The 23677-nt window shown below is 30.4% G+C and overlaps 1 protein-coding gene across 3 annotated transcripts; it reads right to left on the bottom strand.

Moving 5' to 3' along the window:
* Positions 1–769: 769 nt before the first annotated feature.
* Positions 770–20275, bottom strand: LOC145054898 (uncharacterized). 3 transcript variants are annotated; one of them, XM_079003159.1, is made up of 28 exons: positions 19914–20275; positions 19708–19802; positions 19521–19586; positions 19074–19175; positions 18448–18536; positions 18243–18316; positions 18044–18168; positions 17125–17195; positions 16682–16836; positions 16525–16604; positions 16232–16328; positions 14948–15210; positions 14052–14092; positions 13572–13674; positions 13364–13437; positions 13164–13282; positions 11760–11850; positions 10959–11061; positions 10308–10761; positions 10097–10233; positions 9551–9639; positions 8370–8451; positions 7722–7812; positions 6695–7454; positions 4211–5139; positions 3181–3398; positions 2840–2975; positions 770–1258 (listed from the first exon to the last, which is right to left on the bottom strand). In XM_079003159.1, exons 25-27 carry the CDS (start codon positions 4219–4221, stop codon positions 2866–2868), a joined length of 339 nt encoding a protein of 112 aa, XP_078859285.1. In that variant the 5' UTR covers positions 4222–5139; positions 6695–7454; positions 7722–7812; positions 8370–8451; positions 9551–9639; positions 10097–10233; positions 10308–10761; positions 10959–11061; positions 11760–11850; positions 13164–13282; positions 13364–13437; positions 13572–13674; positions 14052–14092; positions 14948–15210; positions 16232–16328; positions 16525–16604; positions 16682–16836; positions 17125–17195; positions 18044–18168; positions 18243–18316; positions 18448–18536; positions 19074–19175; positions 19521–19586; positions 19708–19802; positions 19914–20275; the 3' UTR covers positions 770–1258; positions 2840–2865. The 3 variants fall into 3 exon arrangements, with proteins under 3 accessions (XP_078859285.1, XP_078859286.1, XP_078859287.1); XM_079003160.1 differs by lacking the exons at positions 7722–7812; positions 8370–8451; positions 9551–9639; ... (18 more) ...; positions 19708–19802; positions 19914–20275 and having other exon boundaries at positions 7358–7710; XM_079003161.1 differs by lacking the exons at positions 7722–7812; positions 8370–8451; positions 9551–9639; ... (18 more) ...; positions 19708–19802; positions 19914–20275 and having other exon boundaries at positions 4211–4736; positions 7358–7710.
* Positions 20276–23677: the final 3402 nt, after the last annotated feature.

Here is a 23677-nt window from a genome sequence, read left to right as displayed (position 1 = left end):
GCTTACAGTGTTAAGTGTTATGTGTTTCAGGTACTAGCGAGGATCACGGGAAGGTGCCGGCATGATCCGTACACACTGGCAGATGATTATTTTATGATCTTGGGATATGTTTTTATCATGATGACATTTGTTGAACATTAGATTTGAGAATATTGATAATTTTATGTTGTTTGAAAAATGAAAAAATTGTTTTAAATTTTTACGTCGTTACACTGTGTCCAAGTAAATTGGCTATTTTTGGTCACCAAATATAGATGATTTTTGCAACTTATCATTTCCATGAAGGCATAATCACCCAACACAGCACCCTTATTTGGGTTCCATGGAACTAAAAGTGTATCTTTAAATATTAACAGAAAAACTACATAAGAACCATAAAAAGCATCTCAAGTGTTTTATAGAGTTAAGGGTAAAAACTACATGTTAACACATTGATTCTCAGGGGCATATTCTTTTCCTTTTATCAACCATAAGCTCTTTATCTGGTTTCCAAAACATTTTCTTGTTGCAGAGTAACAGATGGAACTTGTTAAAGGAATTGGAATTAAGCATAGCAATTCATCTCAGAGTAATGTAAGGGAACTTGTGGTTCACATAATAATTTTGATAAGAATGATATTTGTCCAAGGAGTTGGAATAAATTTTGAAAGTACACAATGTTTTAATATTAAAAACATAGAAGTTACAATGCTATAATTGGTAATCGAAACCAAACATGTTTATTTTTTCAAATTACAGTGACTTAATAGGAAAAATAATAAAATTACAATGTGTTAATAATAGGTTTGATTATGAAAGTATAATGTTTTAATGTAAGTTTTTACACCTTAGCATCTAAATAGCATTCGATTATCGCATACAAACTTATGAGGCAATATGGAAAGACTTATTCCCTATTAATATTAAGTAATAGGCAAAGTACAATTTGGTTTCTTACCATGGCATCATTGTAAATCAAATCCTCTAAAATTGATTTGGAAAGAGCATATATGTGATGTTTTCCAATCAAGTTTCCATATTAGAAAGCACCTTTGGTGTTCACTTGTATAACAGATTATCTAGTTTTGGTGGACGAAAAGGGTGATGGTTGTTATTTCCCTAAATTCATATGGCAAATAAATCAGTAATCAAAAAGGCAGAAATCATAAAATATGAACTCAAATCAAAGAAGCTCATGTTATTGGAGATGTTCAAGTCAAACACAAACTTGTGAATCAACAAAAGGATTTGAAGTTGTACTAAATTCAATGGAGATGATCTGTCACCAAAAGGGAAGATCTGTTACTTAATAGGAAAGCATTATAACATGTAATCAATGTTGTGAACCTCTAAATAGAAGAAAATTTTATACAACCTTATATTCAAAAAAGTTAAGGTTTTTTATACAACCTATGCATCTCTTAGATTGACCTCTTATTTGTAACCTTATATTCAAAAAAGTCAAGGTTTGGACCAAAACTCCAAAAATATGCATACCACAGTGACCATTTTTGCAGTTTTGTCTAGAGTTTAATGCCATACATGGTTAGATTTTGAAAGTATAATGTCACAATTAGTATAAGTTGACATTTTTATACTGCAATTACAAAATTAAAAAAAAAAGCATGTCTTAAGAAGTTGGACTTTGAATGAATAATATTAAAAATAGAAAAATAAAATAAAATAATGTTGCCTATGGTTAGATTTGTTTTTAAAAGTGTAAAGTTTTAAATAGATAATAAAAGTAAAACCAATTTAGATAACAATATCTTAATTAGTAAGATTTTGAAAGTAAAAACATATAATTGAAAATATAATGTTCCATACAGTTAAATATTAAAAGCATATTCTAATAGGTTCTAACAGGTTAGATTTTGAAAGTACAATGTATAAAATACCTGATACATGTTCTTATGCAGTTGGTACAACTATTCATACTTCCAATATAATGTCTTAATAGGTTAGATTATGAGAGTAAAATGCTATAAGTAAAAATATGATATAATAACTGAAAACAAAACAAAAGAAGTTAATGCATATATAGTTTATATATTAAGAAAACAATGCTACAACGTGAAGGTATAATGTTATAATTTGGTAGGTATATTTATCATCTTAATAGAAAAAAATAATAATAATAAAAAATTTAATGTCCAAATAAGAAAATGTATAATGCAATAAATAATAACAAAAATCAGAAAGGGTAAAATTTTAAAAGTACAATATCTTAATAAAAAAGATTTTGAAAGTAAATTGATAATGATATACATGAGACCATCATGCCATAATTGGTTATATTTTGAGAATAAGAGTCTCAAAACTGAAAAAAAAAAAGAAGTCCAACGTCCCCTGTTTGGATGTTGTTGCTACTATGTGTGCAGCCAATGGTGAACTATGAGCATTATTAATGAAAATATTTTGGAATTAAGTGCGATATCTGGTGATAAAATGTACTTCAAATCTTGAAAGATAATATCTGTAGTGACCATGGGTTTAAACATGGTTTTCTCAGAAGAACATAATATAAAGCAGACAAACTTAGAAAGAAGAGTAAAATACACTTTTGGTCCCTGAATATAGCACATTTACAAAATTTGGGTCCTTATCCAAGCATTGTAAGGTGGCTATTTTTGGTCACCAAGTATAGCAGATTTTTGCAACTTTGGTCCTAAATTTTTTGTCATCTTACTTGGAACAAGTAAAAAAACCGCTACATTCGGGGACCAAAAATGTAATATTACTCTAAATAGATAGAAAAATCATTCATATACTCTTACTTAAATATTGATATTCGATAATGAAAATTATTTATCAAGTAAAACAAAAATATCTATTTAAGTGTTGACAAAAATTACAATACCTGATCACATTTCTTTCTTGTACAAATCACCACCAGAAAGAATGAGACGAAATCCATACTTTCTTAACATAATTGGTTTGGCTAAAACTTAACAATAAGATGCTTATTGAAGCATCACAGCTGGATGAAGAGATTCCTGCAAAAAAAATGAAGTTTTTTAACAAAATTCTCATATATAACCATTTTCATTCACTATTGACCCCTTGTTAACATTTCAACCCACCAAAGACCATAACATGTGTCATTTCCCTTCTCTGATGTCCCAATTTGCTAAATAAAAGTACATTTTTAAACAAATAAAAGAATTGCCTAAATAACAAATATCTTTTGTAAAGAATTACCAGGCGAACTAAATGCAATATTCAGAATCTTTTTTGATTGATTTAACATGAAGTATGTTAATCCCATCATTTCCTGAAGACAATAAATGACCATAAGGTTTAGAAGGTATTTCTGGAAATACAGAAACAGGGTCATAGACTCATAGCTATAGCTACCTGTACACCAACATATCATTTCCATCAAGGCATAATCACCAGACACAACGTTAGCAGAGTAACTAAAAAAGAACAGAAAAAAGCATGAAGTACTTTACAGTGTTAAGGGTAAAAATTACATCTTAACACTTTGTTTCCAAAACCTTTTCCTGTTGCAGAGTAATGAATGAGATTTGTTAATTATTAAAAGCATATTCTAATAGGTTAGATTTTAAAAGTACAATGTCTTAATAACAAAAGATAAAACTACAATGTATCAAATACCTGGTACATGTTCTTATGCAGTCGGTACAAATATTCATTTCATACTTCCAATACAATGTCTTAATAGGTTAGATTACGAGAGTAAAAAGCTATAACTAAAAATATAATATAATAACTGAAAACAAAACAAATGAAGTTTAAAAATTACATGATAACACTTTGATTCTTGGGGGGGATCTTCTTTATCTGGTTTCCAAAATCTTTTCGTGTTGCTGACTAATGAATGGAATTTGTTAATGAAATTGGAATTAAGCATAACAACCCATTAGAGAGTAATGTAAGGGAACTTGTGGTTCACCAAGTATTTTTGAGAAGAATGAAATTTATGGAAGGAATTGGAATAAATTTTGAAAGTACAATAATTTAATAATAAAAACTTAGAAGTTATAATGCTATAATTGGTAACCAAAACCAAACATGTTCAGTTTTTCAAAGTACAGTGACCTAATAAGAAAAATAATAAAACTACAATGTGCCAATAGGTTTGATAATGACACTATAATCTTTGAATGGAAGTTTTTATACCTTAGCATCTAAACAACATTCAAATTTACGAGGTAATATGGAAAGACTTATTCCCTATTAGACATTTTACAATTTGGTTTCTTACCATGGCATCATTGTAAATGTTCATTTAGCTTCTTCTTTTTTCCTTCCAGATTTCTGGTTGCTCTTGACTGCTCCAATATTACTAAATTTACTAAAATACATAAATTTATCAATACCCATCATATCATATACTTTGTTATTTAATCACACAATAGGTCTCAATTCTGCCATGTCATCCAAGTTGTCCCACATGACATGAATGAAAATATAGTGAAAAGTTTTGTCCCACATTAAGTCAAAAAGAAACAACAGTTTTGTCAAATGATGTAATCAACTATGCATCTCTTAGATGGACCTCTTCTTTAATTTATGTTTCAATTCAAAAATTATAACATAAGTTGGGGAGAGGGTCTCCCACTCTTCTACTGGTTTGATGTTGGACTACCAGAAGCTCTAAGCATTCTTTTAGGGTTAAATGCAACACAACTTTATCTTTTTTCGTATCCAAGGGAAAGTGCCTTTTGTGTTCACTTGTATAACAGATTATCCAGTTTTGGTGGACGAGAAGGGTGATGGTTGTTATTTCCCTAAAAAGCATCAATTCATATGGCAAATAAATCAGTAATCGGAATGGCAGAAATCATAAAATATGAACTCAAGCTCATGTTATTGAATATGTTTAAGTCAAACACAAACTTGTGAATCAACAAAAAAGGATTTGAAGTTGCACTAAATTGTATTAAAGTTTTGAGAATGTTACAACCTTATTAACCCCAGTTGTTGATGGAAGAGATGGCATTACCAGTATAATTAATGGGGGACAAACCAGGGTAAGGGTAAGAGATGTATGTATATATATTTAGTCCAATACAGGATCCCTGTTGCAATGTTATACAATTTCAGTGACGAAAGTATGTAGACACAAAATTATCTTGTAAATGTAAGGTACCAATGTCAGGAACTAACTTCAATGGAGATGCAGCAGAAGATCTGTCACCATAAGGGAAGATCTGTTACTTAATTAATAGGAATGCATTATAACATGTAATCAATGTTTTGAACCTCTAAATAGAAAAATTTATACAACCTATGCATCTCTTAGATGGACCTCTTATTTATAACCTTATATTCAAAAAAGTCGAGGTTTGGACCAAATCTCGAAAAATATGCATACCTTAGGGACCATTTTTTCAGTTTTGTCTAGAGTTTAATGCATACATGGTTAGATTTTGAAAGTATAATGCCATAATTAGTATAAGTTGACATTTTTAAACTGCAATTACAAAAAAAAGCATGTCTTAAGAAGTTGGACTTTGAATGAATAATATTAAAAATAGAAAAAAAATAATGTTGCATATGGTTAGATTTTAAAAGTATAAAGTTTTAATTAGAAAAGGTATAGAAGGGACAATGTTTTCATAAAAACATATTTAGAAAATAAAAATAAATCCAATTTAGATTACAATATCTTAATTAGTTAGTTTTTGAAAGTAAAAATATATAATTGAAAATATAATGTTCCATATAGTTAATTATTAAAAGCATATTCTAATAGGTTAGAGTTTAAAAGTACAGGGTATCAAATACCTGGTACATGTTCTTATGCAGTCGGTACAAATATTCATACTTCCAATACAATGTCTTAATAGGTTAGATTATGAGAGTAAAAAGCTATAACTAAAAATATAATATAATAACCAAAACCAAAACAAATGAAGTTTAATTTTTCAAAGTACAATGCATATATAGTTTATATATTACAAAATAGAATGCTATAAAGTGAAGGTATAATGTTATAATGCATATATAGTTTATATATTAAAAAAAGAGTGTTATAAAGAGAAGGTATAATGTTATAATTTGATAGGAATATTTATAGTCTAAATAGAAAAAAAATAATAAAAACTTGAATGTCCTATTAGAAAAATGTATAACGCAATAAATAGTAACAAAAATCAGAAAGGGTAAAATTTTAAAAGTACAATATCTTAATAAAAAAGATTTTGAAAGTATAATGATAACGATATACATGAGACCATAATGCCATAATTGGTTATATTTTGAGAGTAAGAGTCTTAAAACTGAAGAAACAAAATAGAAGTCTAGTGTCCTATGGTAAATAATTGGATGTATAATGCTATAATTGGTAAAAAAAACAAGTTTCCTGTTTCAAAATACAATGACTTGATAGAATGTATAGTGCTAAAGTTGGCTGGATTTTTAGAATACAATGTATTAAAAGGACAAAGTCTTGATAAGAAAAAACAAATGAAAGTAAAATGTTGGATTTCGAAAGTATAATGTTATATTTAAAAGTGTAACCTTATAGATGGTTAGATCATCAAAGTACAATTAACTTTCATGTGCTCTTTAAAAGAAAAGAGAGAGAGGGATAGAGAGAGACAGAGATAGAAAGTAGATATTGTTAATAGGATATTTGTTGAAAAGGTAATGCTATAACTAACTAAAGGTATAAAGCTTAAAGTCAAGTAGAATATCTTAATAGGAAGAAACTGTTGAAAGTATAAAACAAAAGTGAAGAAACCTTATCCTATCATTGGTGAGTCATTTAGCCTTTTTCAAGATTTGCAGGTGCTCTCAACTACTCAAGTTAAGTTATTCTTCTATCAAAAAGAGGATTTGTTAGATGATAATAATTGAAATACATAAATGTGGCAGATTATATGAGCCTACTAACAACAACCCATGATGGCAATGATGTTGTTAGCTAATATTAACATAAGACTAAAAAGGAGTAAACAAACATAACACGTTCAAACCATGACTAGATCCAAGCAAGATTTTGACCAGTAAATGCAAAGCAATGGAAGAGAAACTAGAAACACAATAAACATCAGGCCAGATTTTATACTTTATAGAAAGCAATGGATCATATACACAAAAATAGATTTCAATAAAACAAAACCATCTTAAACACACCAGACATGACAAAGATAAATAAAGCACTACGCTCAATAAGACTAAAATTATAACAAAGAAAAATCTTTTTAATGCCTGACTACAAGAAACCCTTAGAAATTTGTCATCATCTTCATACTTATCAAACAAAATTTCGTTGCTACAATTCTCATTTTTGAACTAAATGTTGAAGATGTTGATATTGTGTTGTTTTTGGGTAGCAAAAGAGAATAAAGACAGTTTTTTTTACCTTAAAAAGGGCAACTTGGAAAAACAGATGTGTACTTACCACTTACTTCAAATGTCATCTTTACTTTTTGGAAGGTTAAGTGAAGATGTTTATGCCCTAATTCATTCAAAACTTCAAGCCATAATTTTCTGTTTACCTGCAGAAGATTAACTGTTCATCAGAAAATAGTGAAGATTGCAACCATCAATATATCTTAATTCTCAATTAAAGTTTCCATTATCAAAAAATAATTAAGAATCGAGTAACTATAATAGTACAACTTCTAAACTCATACACCAAAGTAACTTTTTTTTAGAGTTTTAGTTGCTCTCTTTGGCCGTTTATTTGTTATCTTAAGAAGCATCATTCTTCAATTAGTAGGATTGAATGAATAATAAATTAAAAAAATAATAAAAAAGATCACATTTTGCAGGAAAAAAAAGATCACATCATCATGTTTATAGTACAAGACTCGCATCACCAATTCTCAAAAGCTTCTGGATGGCCAAGGTGACCTACAGTTAAAACCAAGGAAAAAATACATTGGCACTATTAGCTTGGATTTAAAGGAAGACAGAAGAAAATAATGAGAAAATTTTATATGAAGTTTGAATTCAAAGAGAAAATGATAAATTTTGAAAATCATGACTTTTGACAATGTTTTTTTGTTTTATCATTGTAGAAGTACCCTTCAATACCATATATATATATATATATATATATATATATATATATATATATATATATAATTATGGTTATAAAGTCTTACAATGATCAATAAGAGGGACTATTACTTCACAAACCTAGACATGAACAAATATGTACTTTTGTAATTATAACAGTTGTAATATAAGTTATAGTAGAAAATGAATTATGTTGAAAGCATGAACAGAGCCTGAAGAGCTTGTAGCTACAACAACTTCCGGAAGCCACATACATGGCCCATATTATCCCTTTGGAAACTATAAGACTGAGATAGATCAAAAAAGTTGGAAATTAGTATAAACAAATGGGAATGAAATGCATTTAAAGAACCAAAGAAGATAAAAATTGTATGTATTTTGCTTTTCACCTTGGTTGCTTCTGAAGCAGAATGAACCCTAATTTATGTCCCCTGTTCCGATGTCGCTACTATGTGTGCAGCCAATGGTGATCTTGAAAGATAGTGACCAAGGGTGTTTACACATGAAATCAAACATGGATTACTCAGAAGAATATAATATAAGCACAAAAACTTGGAAACAAGAGTAAAATAGCAAATCTATAAAATTTGAGTCCTTATCTAAGGTTCTGGTATCATTTTCAGTCCCTGCTATTTTTGGTCACCAAATATAGATGATTTTTGCAACTTATCATTTCCATGAAGGCATAATCACCCAACACAGCACCCTTATTTGGGTTTGATGGAACTAAAAGCATACCTTTAAATATTAACAGAAAACCTAAATGTGAACATAAAAAGCATCAAGTGTTTTAACACTTTGATTCTCAGGGGAATTGGAATTAAGCATAGCAATTCATCTCAGAGTAATGTAAGGGACATTGTGGTTAACAGAATACTTTTGTGAAGAAAGGAATTTTTGAAAGGAAATGCAATAAATTTTGAAAGTACAGAGACTTAATGGGAAAAATAATAAAATTACAATGTGTTAATAGGTTTGATTATGAAACTAGAATGTTTTAATGATAGTTTTTTATACCTTAACATCTAAATAGCATTAAATTACAGCATACAAACTAAAATACATAAATTTATCATACCCATCAATTCTGCCATGTCATCCAAAAATTTCAAGTTGTTCTACATGATTGAAAATACAGTGAAAAGTAGAGTTTTGTCATGATGCAATCAAGTCCAATGTCCTATGGGAAATAATTGGACGTATAATGCTATAATTGGCAAAAAAACAAGTTTCCTGTTTCAAAATAGAATGTATAATGCTAAAGTTGGCTGGATTTTCAGAATACAATATATTTAGAAGTGTAATGTTATAGATGGTTAAATCATCAAAGTACAATTAACTTTCATGTGCTTTTTAAAAGAAAAAAAAAAGAAAGATAAAAAGTAGATTATCTTAATAGGTTACTTGTTGAAAAAGTAATGCTATAACTAAAGGTATAATGATTAAAGTCAAGTAGAATATCTTAATAGGAAGAAACTGTTGAAAGTATAAAACAGAAGTGAAGAAAGCTTAGCCTATGATTTGCATGTATATTATTAAGTAATCAACAAAGTAAGGTTTGGTTTCTTACCTTGGTATCCACATCATATAATGGTCAGTCATTTTTAGCTTTCTTCCAGATTTGTAGGTGCTCTCAACTGCTCCAGTTAAGTTATTCTTCTATCAAAAAGCCACAAAAAGAGGATTTGTTAGTTGATAATAATTGAAATACATAAAAGTGGCAGATTATGTGAGCCTAATAACAACCCATGAAAGCAATGTTGTTGCTAGCTAATATTAACATAAGACTAAAAAGGAGTAAACAAACATAACATATTCAAACCATGACTAGATCCAAGATTTTGACCAGTAAATGCAAAGCAATGGAAGAGAAACTAGAAACACAATAAACATCAGGCCAGATTTTATACTTTATAGAAAGCAATGGATCATATACACAAAAATAGATTTCAATAAAACAAAACCATCTAAACACACCAGACATGACAAAGATAAATAAAGCACTACGCTCAATTTGTCATCGTCTTCATACTTATCAAACAAAATTTCGATAATGAAAACTATTTATTAAGTAAAACATTATTATCTATTAGAGAATTTACAAAAATTGCAATACCTGATGACATTTCTTTCTTCTATAGATCACCACTAGAAAGAATGAGACAAAATCCATACTTTCTTAACATAATTGGTTTGGCTAAAAGGTAAAAATAAGATGCTTGTTTGAAGCATCACAGCTGGATGAAGAGATTCCTGCAAAAAAACAAGTTTTTTCACAAAATTCTTATATGTAACATTTTCATTCAGAAAAAAGAATTGAATATTACCTCTTTATATTGACCACTTGTTAAGATTTCAACCCACCAAAGACCACATCATGTGGCATTTCCCTTCCCTGATGTCGCAATTTGCTAAAGAAAAGTACATTTTTAAACAGATAAAAGAATTAACTAAATAACAAAATATCTTTTGTAAGAACTAAATGCAATATTCAGAATCTTTTTTGATTGATTTAACATGAAGTATGTTCATCCCATCACTTCCTGAAAACAATAAATGACCACAAGTTGTAGGAACAGAGGGGTATTTCTGGAAATACACAAACAGGGTCATAGACTCATAGTTGTACCTACCTGTACACCAGCATAGCATTTCCATGAAAGTACAATTTGGTTTCTTACCATGGCATCATTGGTTTCTAGTTGCTCTTAACTACTCCAGCATTGCCCTAGTTTCTCTCAGACCATCAGATGAGATGACTTCAGTGCAATAACCACACACCTAATTGAGAATCAATAAGCGTTACTAATTTTATACTAAAATACATAAATTTATCAAAACCCATAATATACTTTGTTATATAATCACTCAATAGGTCTCAATTCTGCCATGTCATCCAACAATTCCATGTTGTCATGAAGTAATCAAGTTCAATAAAGAAATCATATCATCAAATTATATTGGAAAGAGCATTAGACCTTTCATATATGTGATGTTTTCCAATCAGGTTTCCATGGGAAAGCACCTTTGGTGTTCACTTGTATAACAGATTATCTAGTTTTGGTGATGGTTGTTATTTCCCTAAAAAGCAGCAATTCATATGGCAAATAAATCAGTAATCAAAATGGCAGAAATCATAAAATATGAACTCAACTTCAACAAAAGGATTTGAAGTTGCACTAAAGTGTATTAAAGTTTTGAAAATGATACAACCTTATTAACGCCAGTTGCTGATGGAAAAGATGGCATTACCAGTATAATTAATGGGGCACAAACCAGGGTAAGGGTATCATCATATAAAAGGACAGAAATGTATGTATATATATATAGTCCAATACAGGATCCCTATTGCAATGTTATACAATTTCAGTGAAGAAAGTATAATACAGACATGTAGACACAAAATTATCTTGTAATTATAAGGTACTAATGTTAGGAACTAACTTCAATGGATCATATACACAAAAATAGATTTCAATGAAACAAAACCATGTAAACACACCAGACATGACAATGATAAATAAGGCACTACACTCAATAAGACTAAAATTATAACGTTTAACAAAAACCAATCTTTTTAATGTCTGATTACAAGAAACCCATAGAAATTTGTCATCATCTTCATACTTATCAAACAAAATTACTTTGCTCCTACAATTCTCATTTTTGAACTAAATGTTTAAGATGTTGATATTGTGGCATTTTAGGGTAGCAAAAGAGAATAAATATAGTTTTTTTACCTTCAAAAGGGCAATTTGGAAAAACACAAACATACTTACCACTTGTAGAATGTCATCTTTACTTTGTGCAAGGTTAAGTGAAGACGTTTATGCCCTAATTCAAAACTTGAAGCCATAATTTTCTTTTTACCTGTAGAAGATTAATTGTTCATTAGATAATAGTGAAGATTCCAACCATCAATATATCTCAATTTGCAATTAAACTTTCCATTTTAAAATAAAATATTTAAGAATCGAGTAGATGTAATAGTACACCTTCCATACTCATAGACCAAAGTAACTTTCTTTAGAGTTTTAGTTGCTTCCTTCGGCCGTTTATTTGTTATCATAAGAAGCATCATTCTTAAATTAGTAGGATTTAATGAATAAGAAATAAAAAAATTGTAATAAAAAGATCACATTTTGCAGAAAAAAAAAGGAGAGCACATCATCATGTTTATAGCACAAGACTCGCATCACCAATTCTCAACAGGTTCTGGATGGACAAGGTGACCTACAGTTAAAACTAAGGAAAAAATACATTGGCACTACTAAGCTTGGATTTAAAGGAAGACACAAGAAAATAATATTCAAAGAGAAAATGATAAATTTTGAAAATCATGTCTTCAACTGTTACTTTTGTAAATATAACAGTTGTAATATAAGTTATAGTAGAAAATGAATTATGTTTTAAGCTAACCTCCAAACCCCGGTCAATAAGTACACCATGCATTTTCTCCCAAAGCTCCAACTTTCTAGCCAAAATTGATATTTTTGGACAAACTTACCCTTGATATATGTAACGTGGCCATAAGTGTTTTACTAATTACTACAGGGACTCGATATATGTTTTTCCAAAAAAAGAAAATCATGCATTTACAATAACAAAAGCCTTTGATGACTAGCCAATCCAAGAAAGAAAGCATGAACAGATTAACATTAACAGGGTAACCAAAAAACAACATAAAAAGCATGAAGTATTTTACAGCGTTAAGGGTAAAAACTACATGTTAACACTTTGATTATCTAGTTTTAATTCTTGGGGGGGGGGGGGGATCTTCTTTATCTGGTTTCCAAAGCTTTTTATTGTTGCAGAGTAATGAATGGAACTTGTTAAAAGAATTGAAATTGAGAATAGCAATACATCTCAGAGTAATTGGAATAAGTTTTGAAAGTAAAATAATTTAATAATAAAAACTTAGAAGTTATAATGCTATAATTGGTAACCAAAACCAAACATGTTTAGTTTTTCAAAGTACAGTGACCTAATAAGAAAAATAATAAAACTACAATGTGTTAATAGGTTTGATTATGACAATATAATCTTTTAATGGAAGTTTTTATACCTTAGCATCTAAACATCATTCAAATTTATGAGGCAATATGGAAAGACTTATTCCCTATTAGACATTTTGCATGTATATTAATATTAAGTAATAGGCAAAGTACAATTTGGTTTCTTACCATGGCATCATTGTAAATGTTCATTTAGCTTCTTCTTTTTTTCTTCCAGACTTTTGGTTGCTCTTGACTTCTCCAGTATTGCTCTAGTTTCTCTCAGACCATCAGATGAGATGGCTTCACTGCAATAACCACACACCTAATTGAGAAATGAGAATCAATAAGCCTTACTAATTTTACTAAAATACATAAATTTATGATACCCATAATACACTTTGTTATATAATCACACAATAGGTATCAATTCCGCCATGTCATCCAACAATTTCAAGTTGTCCTGCATGAATGAAATTACAGTGAAAAGTTTTGTCCCACATTAAGTCAAAAAGAATCAACAATATTGTCATATAATGTAATCAAGTACAATAAATAAATCATTATCATGAAATTAATTTGGAAAGAGCATTGGACCTTTCATATATGTGATGTGTGCGAATCAGGTTTCCATAGGAAAGCACCTTTGGTGTTCACTTGTATAACAGATTATCTAGTTTTGGTGATGGTTGTCATTTCCCTAAAAAGCAGCAATGCATATGGCAAATAAATCAGTAATCAAAATGGCAGAAATCATAAAATATGAACTCAAATCAAAGAAGCTCATGTTATTAGAGATGTTAAAGTCTTGTGAATCAACAAAAGGATTTGAAGTTGCACTAAATTGTATTAAAGTTTTGAAAATGACACAACCTTATTAACCCCAGTTGCTGTTGGAAAAGATGGCATTACCAGTATAATTAATGGAGGACAAACCAGGGTAAGGGTGACATCATATAAAAGAACAGAGATGTATGTATGTATGTATGTATATATAGTCCAATACAGGATCCCTGTTGCAATGTTATACAATTTCAGTGAAGAAAGTATAATACAGACATGTAGACACAAAATTACCAATGTCAGGAACTAACTTCAATGGAGATGCAGCAGAAGATCTGTCACCAAAAGGGAACATCTGTTACTTAATTATTAGGAATGCATTATAACATGTAATCAATGTTGTGAACCTCTAAATAGAAAATTTTATACAACCTATGCATCTCTTTTTGATGGACCTCTTCTTTGTAACCTTATATTCAAAATACCAATTTCAATTCAAAAGTTAAACAACAAAGCCAAAGTTTTTTCAATGAACAAAAATATTAGGAGACATTGTTTTGACCTAACTCAGAAATAGGAGGACAGGAGATGATATAAACAGGCCCACAAAAAAATCACATCGCCTCTTAAAAGTATCCTCATTTGATTAAGATTCTATCTCTAGAATCCTGAAGTAAGAAATTACAAACATAAGTCCTAATATTTCTGTAGCAATGAAAATCAAAAGTTGTTTCAAACATTCAAATTACACTTCTATTTCTAACTGAATTGAAAATACAAACAATAAATTATCTTTCCCTAATTGAATTACTAATAGCTCAATAAATTGTTTAATGTTTTAATTTTGCTTGTGATTATTTACTTCTCTCTGCATAATTTCACCCTCAGAACAAAACAAAACAACTCTTTAACTTAGTTGACATTTCATCAAACACCTAAAGTGCACAGAAGAACAATCTACAACTAAACAATAATTTTATGGGTTTCAAAACTATTTAAGTTTTACTGACGGCACATCAGATTTTCTTGACCAATCATCTCCATCTGATGGATGCTCTAGTTTCGATTGGGTGACCTAATTCAAAAGACCAACAAAAAAATGGAGGATAAAGTGAAAGAAACCTAGAGTCGCCGTATGTGTTAATTAAGATTTAAGGCAACAATCAGGTATACTTATGTCATTAATTTACCTTTGATATAGTTCAAGAAGATCCATGGGCATAGTGTTTGATCCTTCAAGCGATGATGATGCATGCTTAGAAAAAAAACAGTTTCATGACATAAAAAAGTTACCATAAACTAAAACACGCTACCTGGAGATCAGATGAGAAAGATTGTACTCTTTTTTGTTGATCGATGGTGGACCAAAACTACATCGCAACCAGACGTCATAGAAATACACTGCATAATGGCACAACCCAACAGCATGATGAATCCAGTAATGACGAGAGACCTGAAGAATCAGTATCATCAAATTAATTTGGAAAGAGCATATATGTGATGTTTTCCAATCAGGTTTCCATTAGAAAGCACCTTTTGTGTTCACTTGTATAACAGATTATCTAGTTTTGGTGGACAAAATGGGCGATGGTTGTCATTTCCATAAAAAACAGCAATTCATATGGCAAATAAATCAGTAATCAAAATAGCAGAAATCATAAAATATGAACTCAAATCAAAGAAGCTCATGTTATTAGAGATGTTTAAGTCAAACACTAACTTGAGAATCAAAAAAAGGATTTGAAGTTGCACTAAATTGAATTAAGGTTTAGAAAATTGTAAGGTGCCAATGTCAGGAACTAACTTCAATGGAGATGATCTGTTACTTAATAAGAAAGCATTATAACATGTAATCAATGTTGTGAACCTCTAAATAGAAAATTTTATACAACCTATGCATCTCTTAGATTGACCTCTTATTTGTAACCTTAAGAAGTTGGACTTTGAATGAATAAAATTAAAAATAGAAAAAAAATAATGTTGCATATGGTTTTAAAAGTATAAAGTTTTAATTAGAAAATAAAAGTAAAACCAATTTAGATTACAATATCTTAAATAGTAAAGCATATTAAAAGCATATTCTAATAGGTTCTAATAGGTTAGATTTTGAAAGTACAATGTATCAAATACCTGATGCACGTTCTTATGCACTTGGTACAACTATTCATACTTCCAATACAATGTCTTAATAGGTTAGATAAACACCCCAGACATGACAAAGATAAATAAAGCACTACGCTCAATAAGACTCAAATTATAACAAAGAACAATCTTTTTAATGCCTGACTACAAGAAACCCTTAGAAATTTGTCATCATCTTCATACTTATCAAACAAAATTTCGTTGCTACAATTCTCATTTTTGAACTAAATGTTGAAGATTTTGATATTGTGGTGTTTTTGGGTAGCAAAAGAGAATAAAGACAGTTTTTTTACCATAAAAAGGGCAACTTGGAAAAACCGATGTGTACTTACCACTCACTTCAAATGTCATCTTTACTTTTTGGAAGGTTAAGTGAAGGTGTTTATGCCCTAATTCATTCAAAGCTTGAAGCGATAATTTTTTATTTACCTGCAGAAGATTAACTGTTCATTAGAAAATAGTGAAGATTGCAACCATCAATATATCTCAATTCTCAATTAAAATTTCCATTATCAAAAAATATTTAAGAAAAAAAAAGAGCACATCATGATGTTTATAGACAAATGGAATGAAATGCATTTGAAGAACCAAAGAAGATAAAAATTGTATGTGTTTTGCTTTTCACCTTGGTTGCTTCTGAAATAGAAATTTATGTCCCCTGTTCGGATGTTGTTGCTACTATGTGTGCAGTCAAAGAGCATCTATCTGTATTATTTATAAAGCACACAAACTTAGAAACAAGAGTAAAATACACTTTTGATCCCTGAATAAAGCAAACTTACAATATCTGGCTCCTTATCTAAGGTTTTTGTACCATTTTCGGTCCATGTTCCAAGTAAAGTGGTTATTTTTGGTCACCAAATATAGAAGATTTTTGCAACTTTGGTCCCAAATTTTTTGTCATCTTATGTGGAACAAGTAAAAAAACATTACAAACCTGAAACAAGAACCAAATTAGAAAAAATCAGCTACACTCGGGGACCAAAAATGTAATATTACTCTAAACAGATGAACAAATCATTCATATATTGTTACTTAAGTATTGATATTCGATAATGAAAGAATGAGATGGAATTCATACTTTCTTAACATAATTGGTTTGGCTAAAACTTAACAATAAGGTGCTTGTTGAAGCATCACAGCTGGATGTAGAGATAAACTGATGTTTTTTAACAAAATTCTCATATATAATATTTTCATTCACAAAAAAAGAACTGATTATTACCTCTTTCTATTGACCACTTGTTGTTAACATTTCAACCCAACAAAGACCACACCATGTGGCATTTCCCTTCCCTGCAGAGTGATGTCCCAATTTGCTAAATAAAAGTACATTTTTAAACAAATAAAAGAATTCCCTAAATAACAAAATATCTTTTGTAAAGAATTACCAAGCGAACTAAATGCAATATTCAAAATCTTTTTTGATTGATTTAATAAATGACCACAAGTTTTAGGAGCAGAGGGGTAATTCTGGAATAATACAAACAGGGTCATAGACTCATAGTTGTAGCTACCTGTACACCAGCATATCATTTCCATGAAGGCATAATCACCCAACACAACATCCTTTAAATATTATCACAGTAACTAAAAAAGAACATAAAAAGCATGAAGTATTTGACAGTGTTAAGGGTAAAAAATAAAAATTACATGTTAACACTTTGATTCTTGGGGGGATCTTCTTTATCTGTTTTCCAAAACCTTTTCTTGTTGCAGAGTAATAAATGGAACTTGTTAAAAGAATTGGAATGAGAATGGCATTACATCTCAGAGTAATGTAAGGGAACTTGTGGTTCACAATATATTTTTGAAATGAATGGAATTTGTCAAAAGAATTGGAATAAGTTTTGAAAGTACAGTGTTTTAATAATAAAAACTTAGAAGTTTTAAAGATATAACTCGTAACCAAAACCAAACACGTTCAGTTTTTCAAAGTACAGTGACCTAATAAGAAAAATAATAAAATTACAATGTGTTAATAGGTTTGATTTTGACAATATAATCTTTTAATGGAAGTTTATACCTTAGTATCTAAATAGCATTCAAATTTATGAGGCAATATGGAAAGACTTATTCCCTATTAGACATTTTGCATGTATGTTAATATTAAGTAATAGGCAAAGTACAATTTGGTTTCTTACCATGGCATCATTGTAAATATTTGTTCATTTAGCTTCTTTTTTTATCTTCTTCCAGATTTCTGGTTGCTCTTGACTGCTACAGTATTGCTCTAGTTTCTCTCAGACCATCAGATGAGATGACTTTACTGCAATAACCACACACCTAATAGAGAATCAATAAGCCTTACTAATTTTACTAAAATACATAAATTTATCATACCCATAATATACTTTGTTATATAATTACACAATATGTCTCAATTCTGCCATGTCATCCAACAATTCCATGTTGTCCTACATGAATGAAAATACAGTGAGAAGTTTTGTCCCACATTAAGTCAAAAAGAATCAACAGTTTTGTCATGAAGTAATCAAGTACAATAAAGAAATCATATCATGAAATTAATTTAGAAAGAGCATTAAACCTTTCATATATGTGATGTGTGCCAATCAGGTTTCCATGGGAAAGCACCTTTCGTGTTCACTTGTATAACAGATCTACCATCAAGTTTTGCTGAACAAAATGAAAGGTGATGGTTGTTATTTCCCTAAATTCATATGACAAATAAATCAGTAATCAAAAAGGCAGGAACCATAAAATATGAACTCAAATCAAAGAAGCTCATGTTATTGGAGATGTTTAAGTCAAACATGAACTAATGAATCAACAAAAAAGGATTTGAAGTTGCAGTAAATTGTATTAAAGTTTTGAAAATGATACAACCGTATTAACCCCAGTTGCTGATGGAAGACATACCAGTATAATTAATGGGGGACATACCAGGGTAAGCGTAACATCATATAAAAGGACAGAGATGTTATACAACTTCAGTAAAGAAAGTATAATACAAACATGTAGACACAAAATTACCAATGTCAGGAACTAACTTCAATGGAGATGCAGCAGAAGATCTGTCACCTCTAAATAGAAAAAATTATATAAACTATGCATCTGTTAGATGGACCTCTTCTTTGTAACCTTATAATAGAAAATTTTAGACAAAGTTTTTTCAATGAACAAAAATATTAGGAGACATTGTTTTGAACTAACTCATAAATAGAAGGAGAGGCAATGATATAAACAGGCCCACAAAAAAAATCACATCGCCTATTGGAAGTATCCTCATTTGATTAAGATTCAATCTCTAGAATCCTGCAGTAAGAAAATTACAAACATAAGTCTTAATATTTTTGTAGCAATAGAAATAATCAAAAGTTGTTTCAAATATGCAAATTACACTTCTATTTCTAACTGAATTGAAAATACAAACAATAAATTATCTTTCCCTAATTGAATTTCTAGCTCAATAACTTGTTTAATATTTTAATTTGGCTGGTGATTATTTACTTCTCTCTGCACAATTTCACCATCAAAACAAAGCAAAACAACTCTTTAACTTAGGTAAGACATTTCATCAAACACCTAAAGTGCATAGAAGAACAATCTACAACTAAACAATACTCTTTTGGGTTTCAAAACTATTTAAGTTTTACTGACAACACATCACAACTTTCTTGACCAATCATCTCCGTCTGATGGATGCTCTAATTTCGATTGAGTGACCTAATTCAAAAGACCAACAAAAAAAAATAAATGGAGGAGAAAGAGAAAGAAACCTAGAGAGGTCGTATGTGTTAATTAAGATTTAAGGCAGCAATCAGGTATACTTATGTCATTAATTTACCTCTAATAAAGTTCAAGAAGATCCATGGGCATAGTGTTTGATCCTTCAAGCGATGATGGTGGACCAAAATTACATCGCAACCAGATGTCATATAACTACACTAATAGCATGATGAATTCAGTAATGACGAGAGACCCAAAGAATCTTTGACTAATTGAAATAACTAGCAAAATCAATAATACACATAAAAGAATCAAGAACGTTACCTAAGAGACGAAGAAGGAAAGGCAGAGGATTCTTGAACGCCCTAGAATGAAAGAAAGAGAAAACACTGGTGTCGCTAGAAGAAAAGGAGATACGGCGGTGTGAAAGATGTTCCCTCCAAGTAAAACCCTCTAACATGTCTCCGGCGGTGTTTGGAGAGCAGCGGGATGATCGGAGAATGAACGAAAGGGAGAAGAATGAAAACTTACAACGATCTTGTTAATTTCTTTGGATTATAGAGATGATTGCGAGTGTATAGGGCTGATTGGGTCTCCGAGGAGCAGAGTTAAAGAGACTAGTCTCTCCGGTGGACGGACGAGTGAAGTGTGGAAGAGCGAAGAAGATGGTAATATTAAGCGTCAATACAACGACCCAACCTTTTTGACTTCCTACTTCTAACGGTTCTTTTTAAAAGCATATCGTTTCCAAAATTAACACCTTACTAAACGATTTTTTTTATTCACCCCTCAAATTTTTTACCCTCCTTTTTTTCAATTTATTATTTATTTATTTTGTTGGTCTTTTTGTTTTTTTCTTTTACTATTTTTAATAAATACATAATACTATTTTTTTCGTTTGGACTGTTTTTGTGTTTTATTTACTAGGTGTGAGACCCATGTATTACATGGGTTTAATTAAAAATATATATATATAAAATTTAATAATTTGAAAAGTTTCAATTTATAAGAAAAATGAGAAAAATTTGAATTATTAAAATTAATGAGACTTTAATGTATTGAATACATTACATATATAAACTTTTTCTAATAAATACTTTACATATATATTACCTTACACATTAAATATAGAATTTTAATTTAATAAAATGAAAAATACAATAAAATGACAAGTGAAAAATAAAAAATTTAAAAATTCTAGAAAATGTCATGTGTCCAAATAAATAAGAAGATGACATGTGGCAAAAAACCTTCATTTATTATATTAGATTTAATTATATTTATATTTATTTTTTTGTTTTAATTATTTTTAATAAATACATATTATTATTATTATTATTATTATTAAAAATATTTTTTTCGTTCGGATTATTTTTGTGTTATTTTTGTTTTCATTTAGACTATCATTGTGTTATTTTTATTTTCATTTAGACTATTAGTGTGTTATTTTCTTTTGTTATGACTATACATGTATTATTTTTTTGTTCGAATTATTTTCATTCAGACTATCTTTGTGTTATTTTTTTCATTAAGGCTATTCTTATGTTATTTTTTTATCTAGATAATTAAAGAGACATCTAATCAAATAATAATAATAATAAAAAGATAAAACAAAAAACAACAAAAAATACAAAATATGTCTTTTTAAAGACAATAAAATAACAAAAAAAAGTGTGAGGAATTCTATGGATTATGGGGGTACATAGACCAACACTCATTCCTAAATTATCATACTAACATAAAACATTTCCACTTATCTTGAGCCACATAGCCCCTATCTTTTGACTTTTACCTTTTTAATGCCCCCCCCCCCTTTTATCTTTTATCACCAGATTTGTTCTTAATTTTTATTTGGGTGAATTACACCGATTGTCTCTCGTGCATGTGTCAAAATGCATGTTTAGTCCCTATTTTCAAAAATTAACTTCGATTGTCTCTCATGTCGTTAAAAGGTGTACGCTTCATCCCTAACAAATGATTTTATTGCGGTTTTAGTCCATGTCGAATCTTAAATGAGTATAATGGCCATTGTGTATTTATTTTTAGATTAATTTAATGTTTTTATTATTGTTATTAATTTAAAAAAAAAAAAAAAGAAAAAAAAACCCTACCCTACATTCTCAACTGTTGCATTAGGTGTCTAAGCTTGTAACTATAATTGATAGTAGCACAATCATTTTGAGTTGCCCTCAAACCTAGCAATTGGAAATGATGATTTTTGAGAGAGAGGTTAATTTATTATTTGAATAACAACTTGAAATAAGTGATTTATTAATGTGTTATGAAACTAATATTTTAATTAGAAATCATATTATTTAATTAATAATTAATCAGAAATTAACTGAAATTAATTTTGGGATTAACTGGATTAATTAAAAGTGCAGGGTTTATTTGGTTATTTATTGATAGTTGAGGAAAGAAGGCTCTAGAATCTCCTTTAGAGAGGTGGAAATAAAATTTTAGGGAAGAGTGAAACATCCCAAAAAATACAGTCTAAATTTTTTTTCATTTAAATCATTAATAAAACCATAATTATCATTCAACATATAAAAATCGTAAATCGTGTATCTCAAGAATATCATAACATCTGTTAAATATATCAAAGTATAAACATCTCATGCTGAACAAATGGTGTGTGCACTACAATCATCCCGAGTTCTTCCCTTTGCTATCAAAAGTACCTGAAACCAAAATTGAAAATTGTAAGCATGAAACTTAGTGAGTCTTCCAAACTACAACATACCATACACATAACATGCAACTAGGAGATACGGACCCCGCCCACTCTAATGGAGATTCGGGCCCCACCCACACTCCGTTGTCTAGGAGATTCGGGCACCGCACACACTCCATTGTCTAGGAGATTCGGGCGCCCTCACTCCGCTGTCTAGGAGATTTGGTCCCCGCCTACACTCCACTACTAACATGCATACAAGTATCACACAGACAAAAAGTATATCTATTTCTATCAAACAGTCACATATCCATACTCAAATAATATTACGAGATTCGGACCCTACCCACACTCGTCTACTATGAGATTCGGGCCCCGCCCGCACTTAGCTACTATAATATCACGTATACGGGCCGACCTTGGTGACTTAGACCCATTCCTACCGAAGGAAACTCACCTCACAGTCTCACACTGCTGAAGTCCGGCAGACAAAACTCTATGTTGCTCAATGACAGATTCCCGAACTGTCAACATCAAAATAACATCCAATTAATAGTTGAGTTTCAATACATAACCATAAGTCCATGCTTGGGGTAAAAGACTACTTTACCCTTATCTTAGCTTCATTCAAGCTCAAGGCCTAATATAAAGGCACAAAAGTCAAACTATGAACCAAAGCCCAACATATGGCCCAATTTTCCAAATTGGACCCAAATTCCTCCCATAGTCTTACCTTAAGGCCTAACAATTTATTTTGGTCCAAACACTTAGCAGTCCACTGGTCCAATATCTCATAATCATCAAGGTCTAGTTATGGCCCATCTATGGCCTAATTTTCCCAATTGGGCCCAAGTCTGGCCAATGGGCCTTATCCTTAAGCCCAATCCAAATATTCTAGTCCATATATTTGTTCTTGGATGGCCCATCAAGAGCCTATTAACTAAAACCCGACAGAAAGGCCCAACTTAAGGCCCAACCAAAATTTGGGTTTCTCACATGAAATGACGATTAGGGTTAAGTATTCTTACTTAACCCATTAAAGACTTAATCCATTAATTCATCACTCCATTAGGCCATTCATACAATGTAGTTGGATATAAATCAAAATTCCAGTCCATCAGTCCAAACATAGGTCCCGCCAATCCCAAACTAACGTTCCCAAAATTAGGGTTTTCTAAACCGTAAATAGGGTTCCTAACCCAATCACAATCCAACTAAGTCCGGATTAAGCTATTGGGCCGATTAGGGTTTCACTATGTCGAGCACCACCCACTGCCACCTAGGGCGGTGGTGGTCGACGGCGGCGCACGGCGGCAGCCACCACCTCACGGTGGTGGTGGTTATGATGCTTGGCCAGAAATAAGGACAAAGGTATTCCAAATAACAATCCAAACGCACCAAAATGCACACAACC

This window comes from Lactuca serriola, chromosome 5, assembly GCF_051521515.1.
Source record: "Lactuca serriola cultivar US96UC23 chromosome 5, Lser_US96UC23_V15, whole genome shotgun sequence".
Lineage (NCBI taxonomy): Eukaryota > Viridiplantae > Streptophyta > Magnoliopsida > Asterales > Asteraceae > Lactuca > Lactuca serriola.
This window is presented reverse-complemented; position numbering and strand designations above follow the sequence as displayed.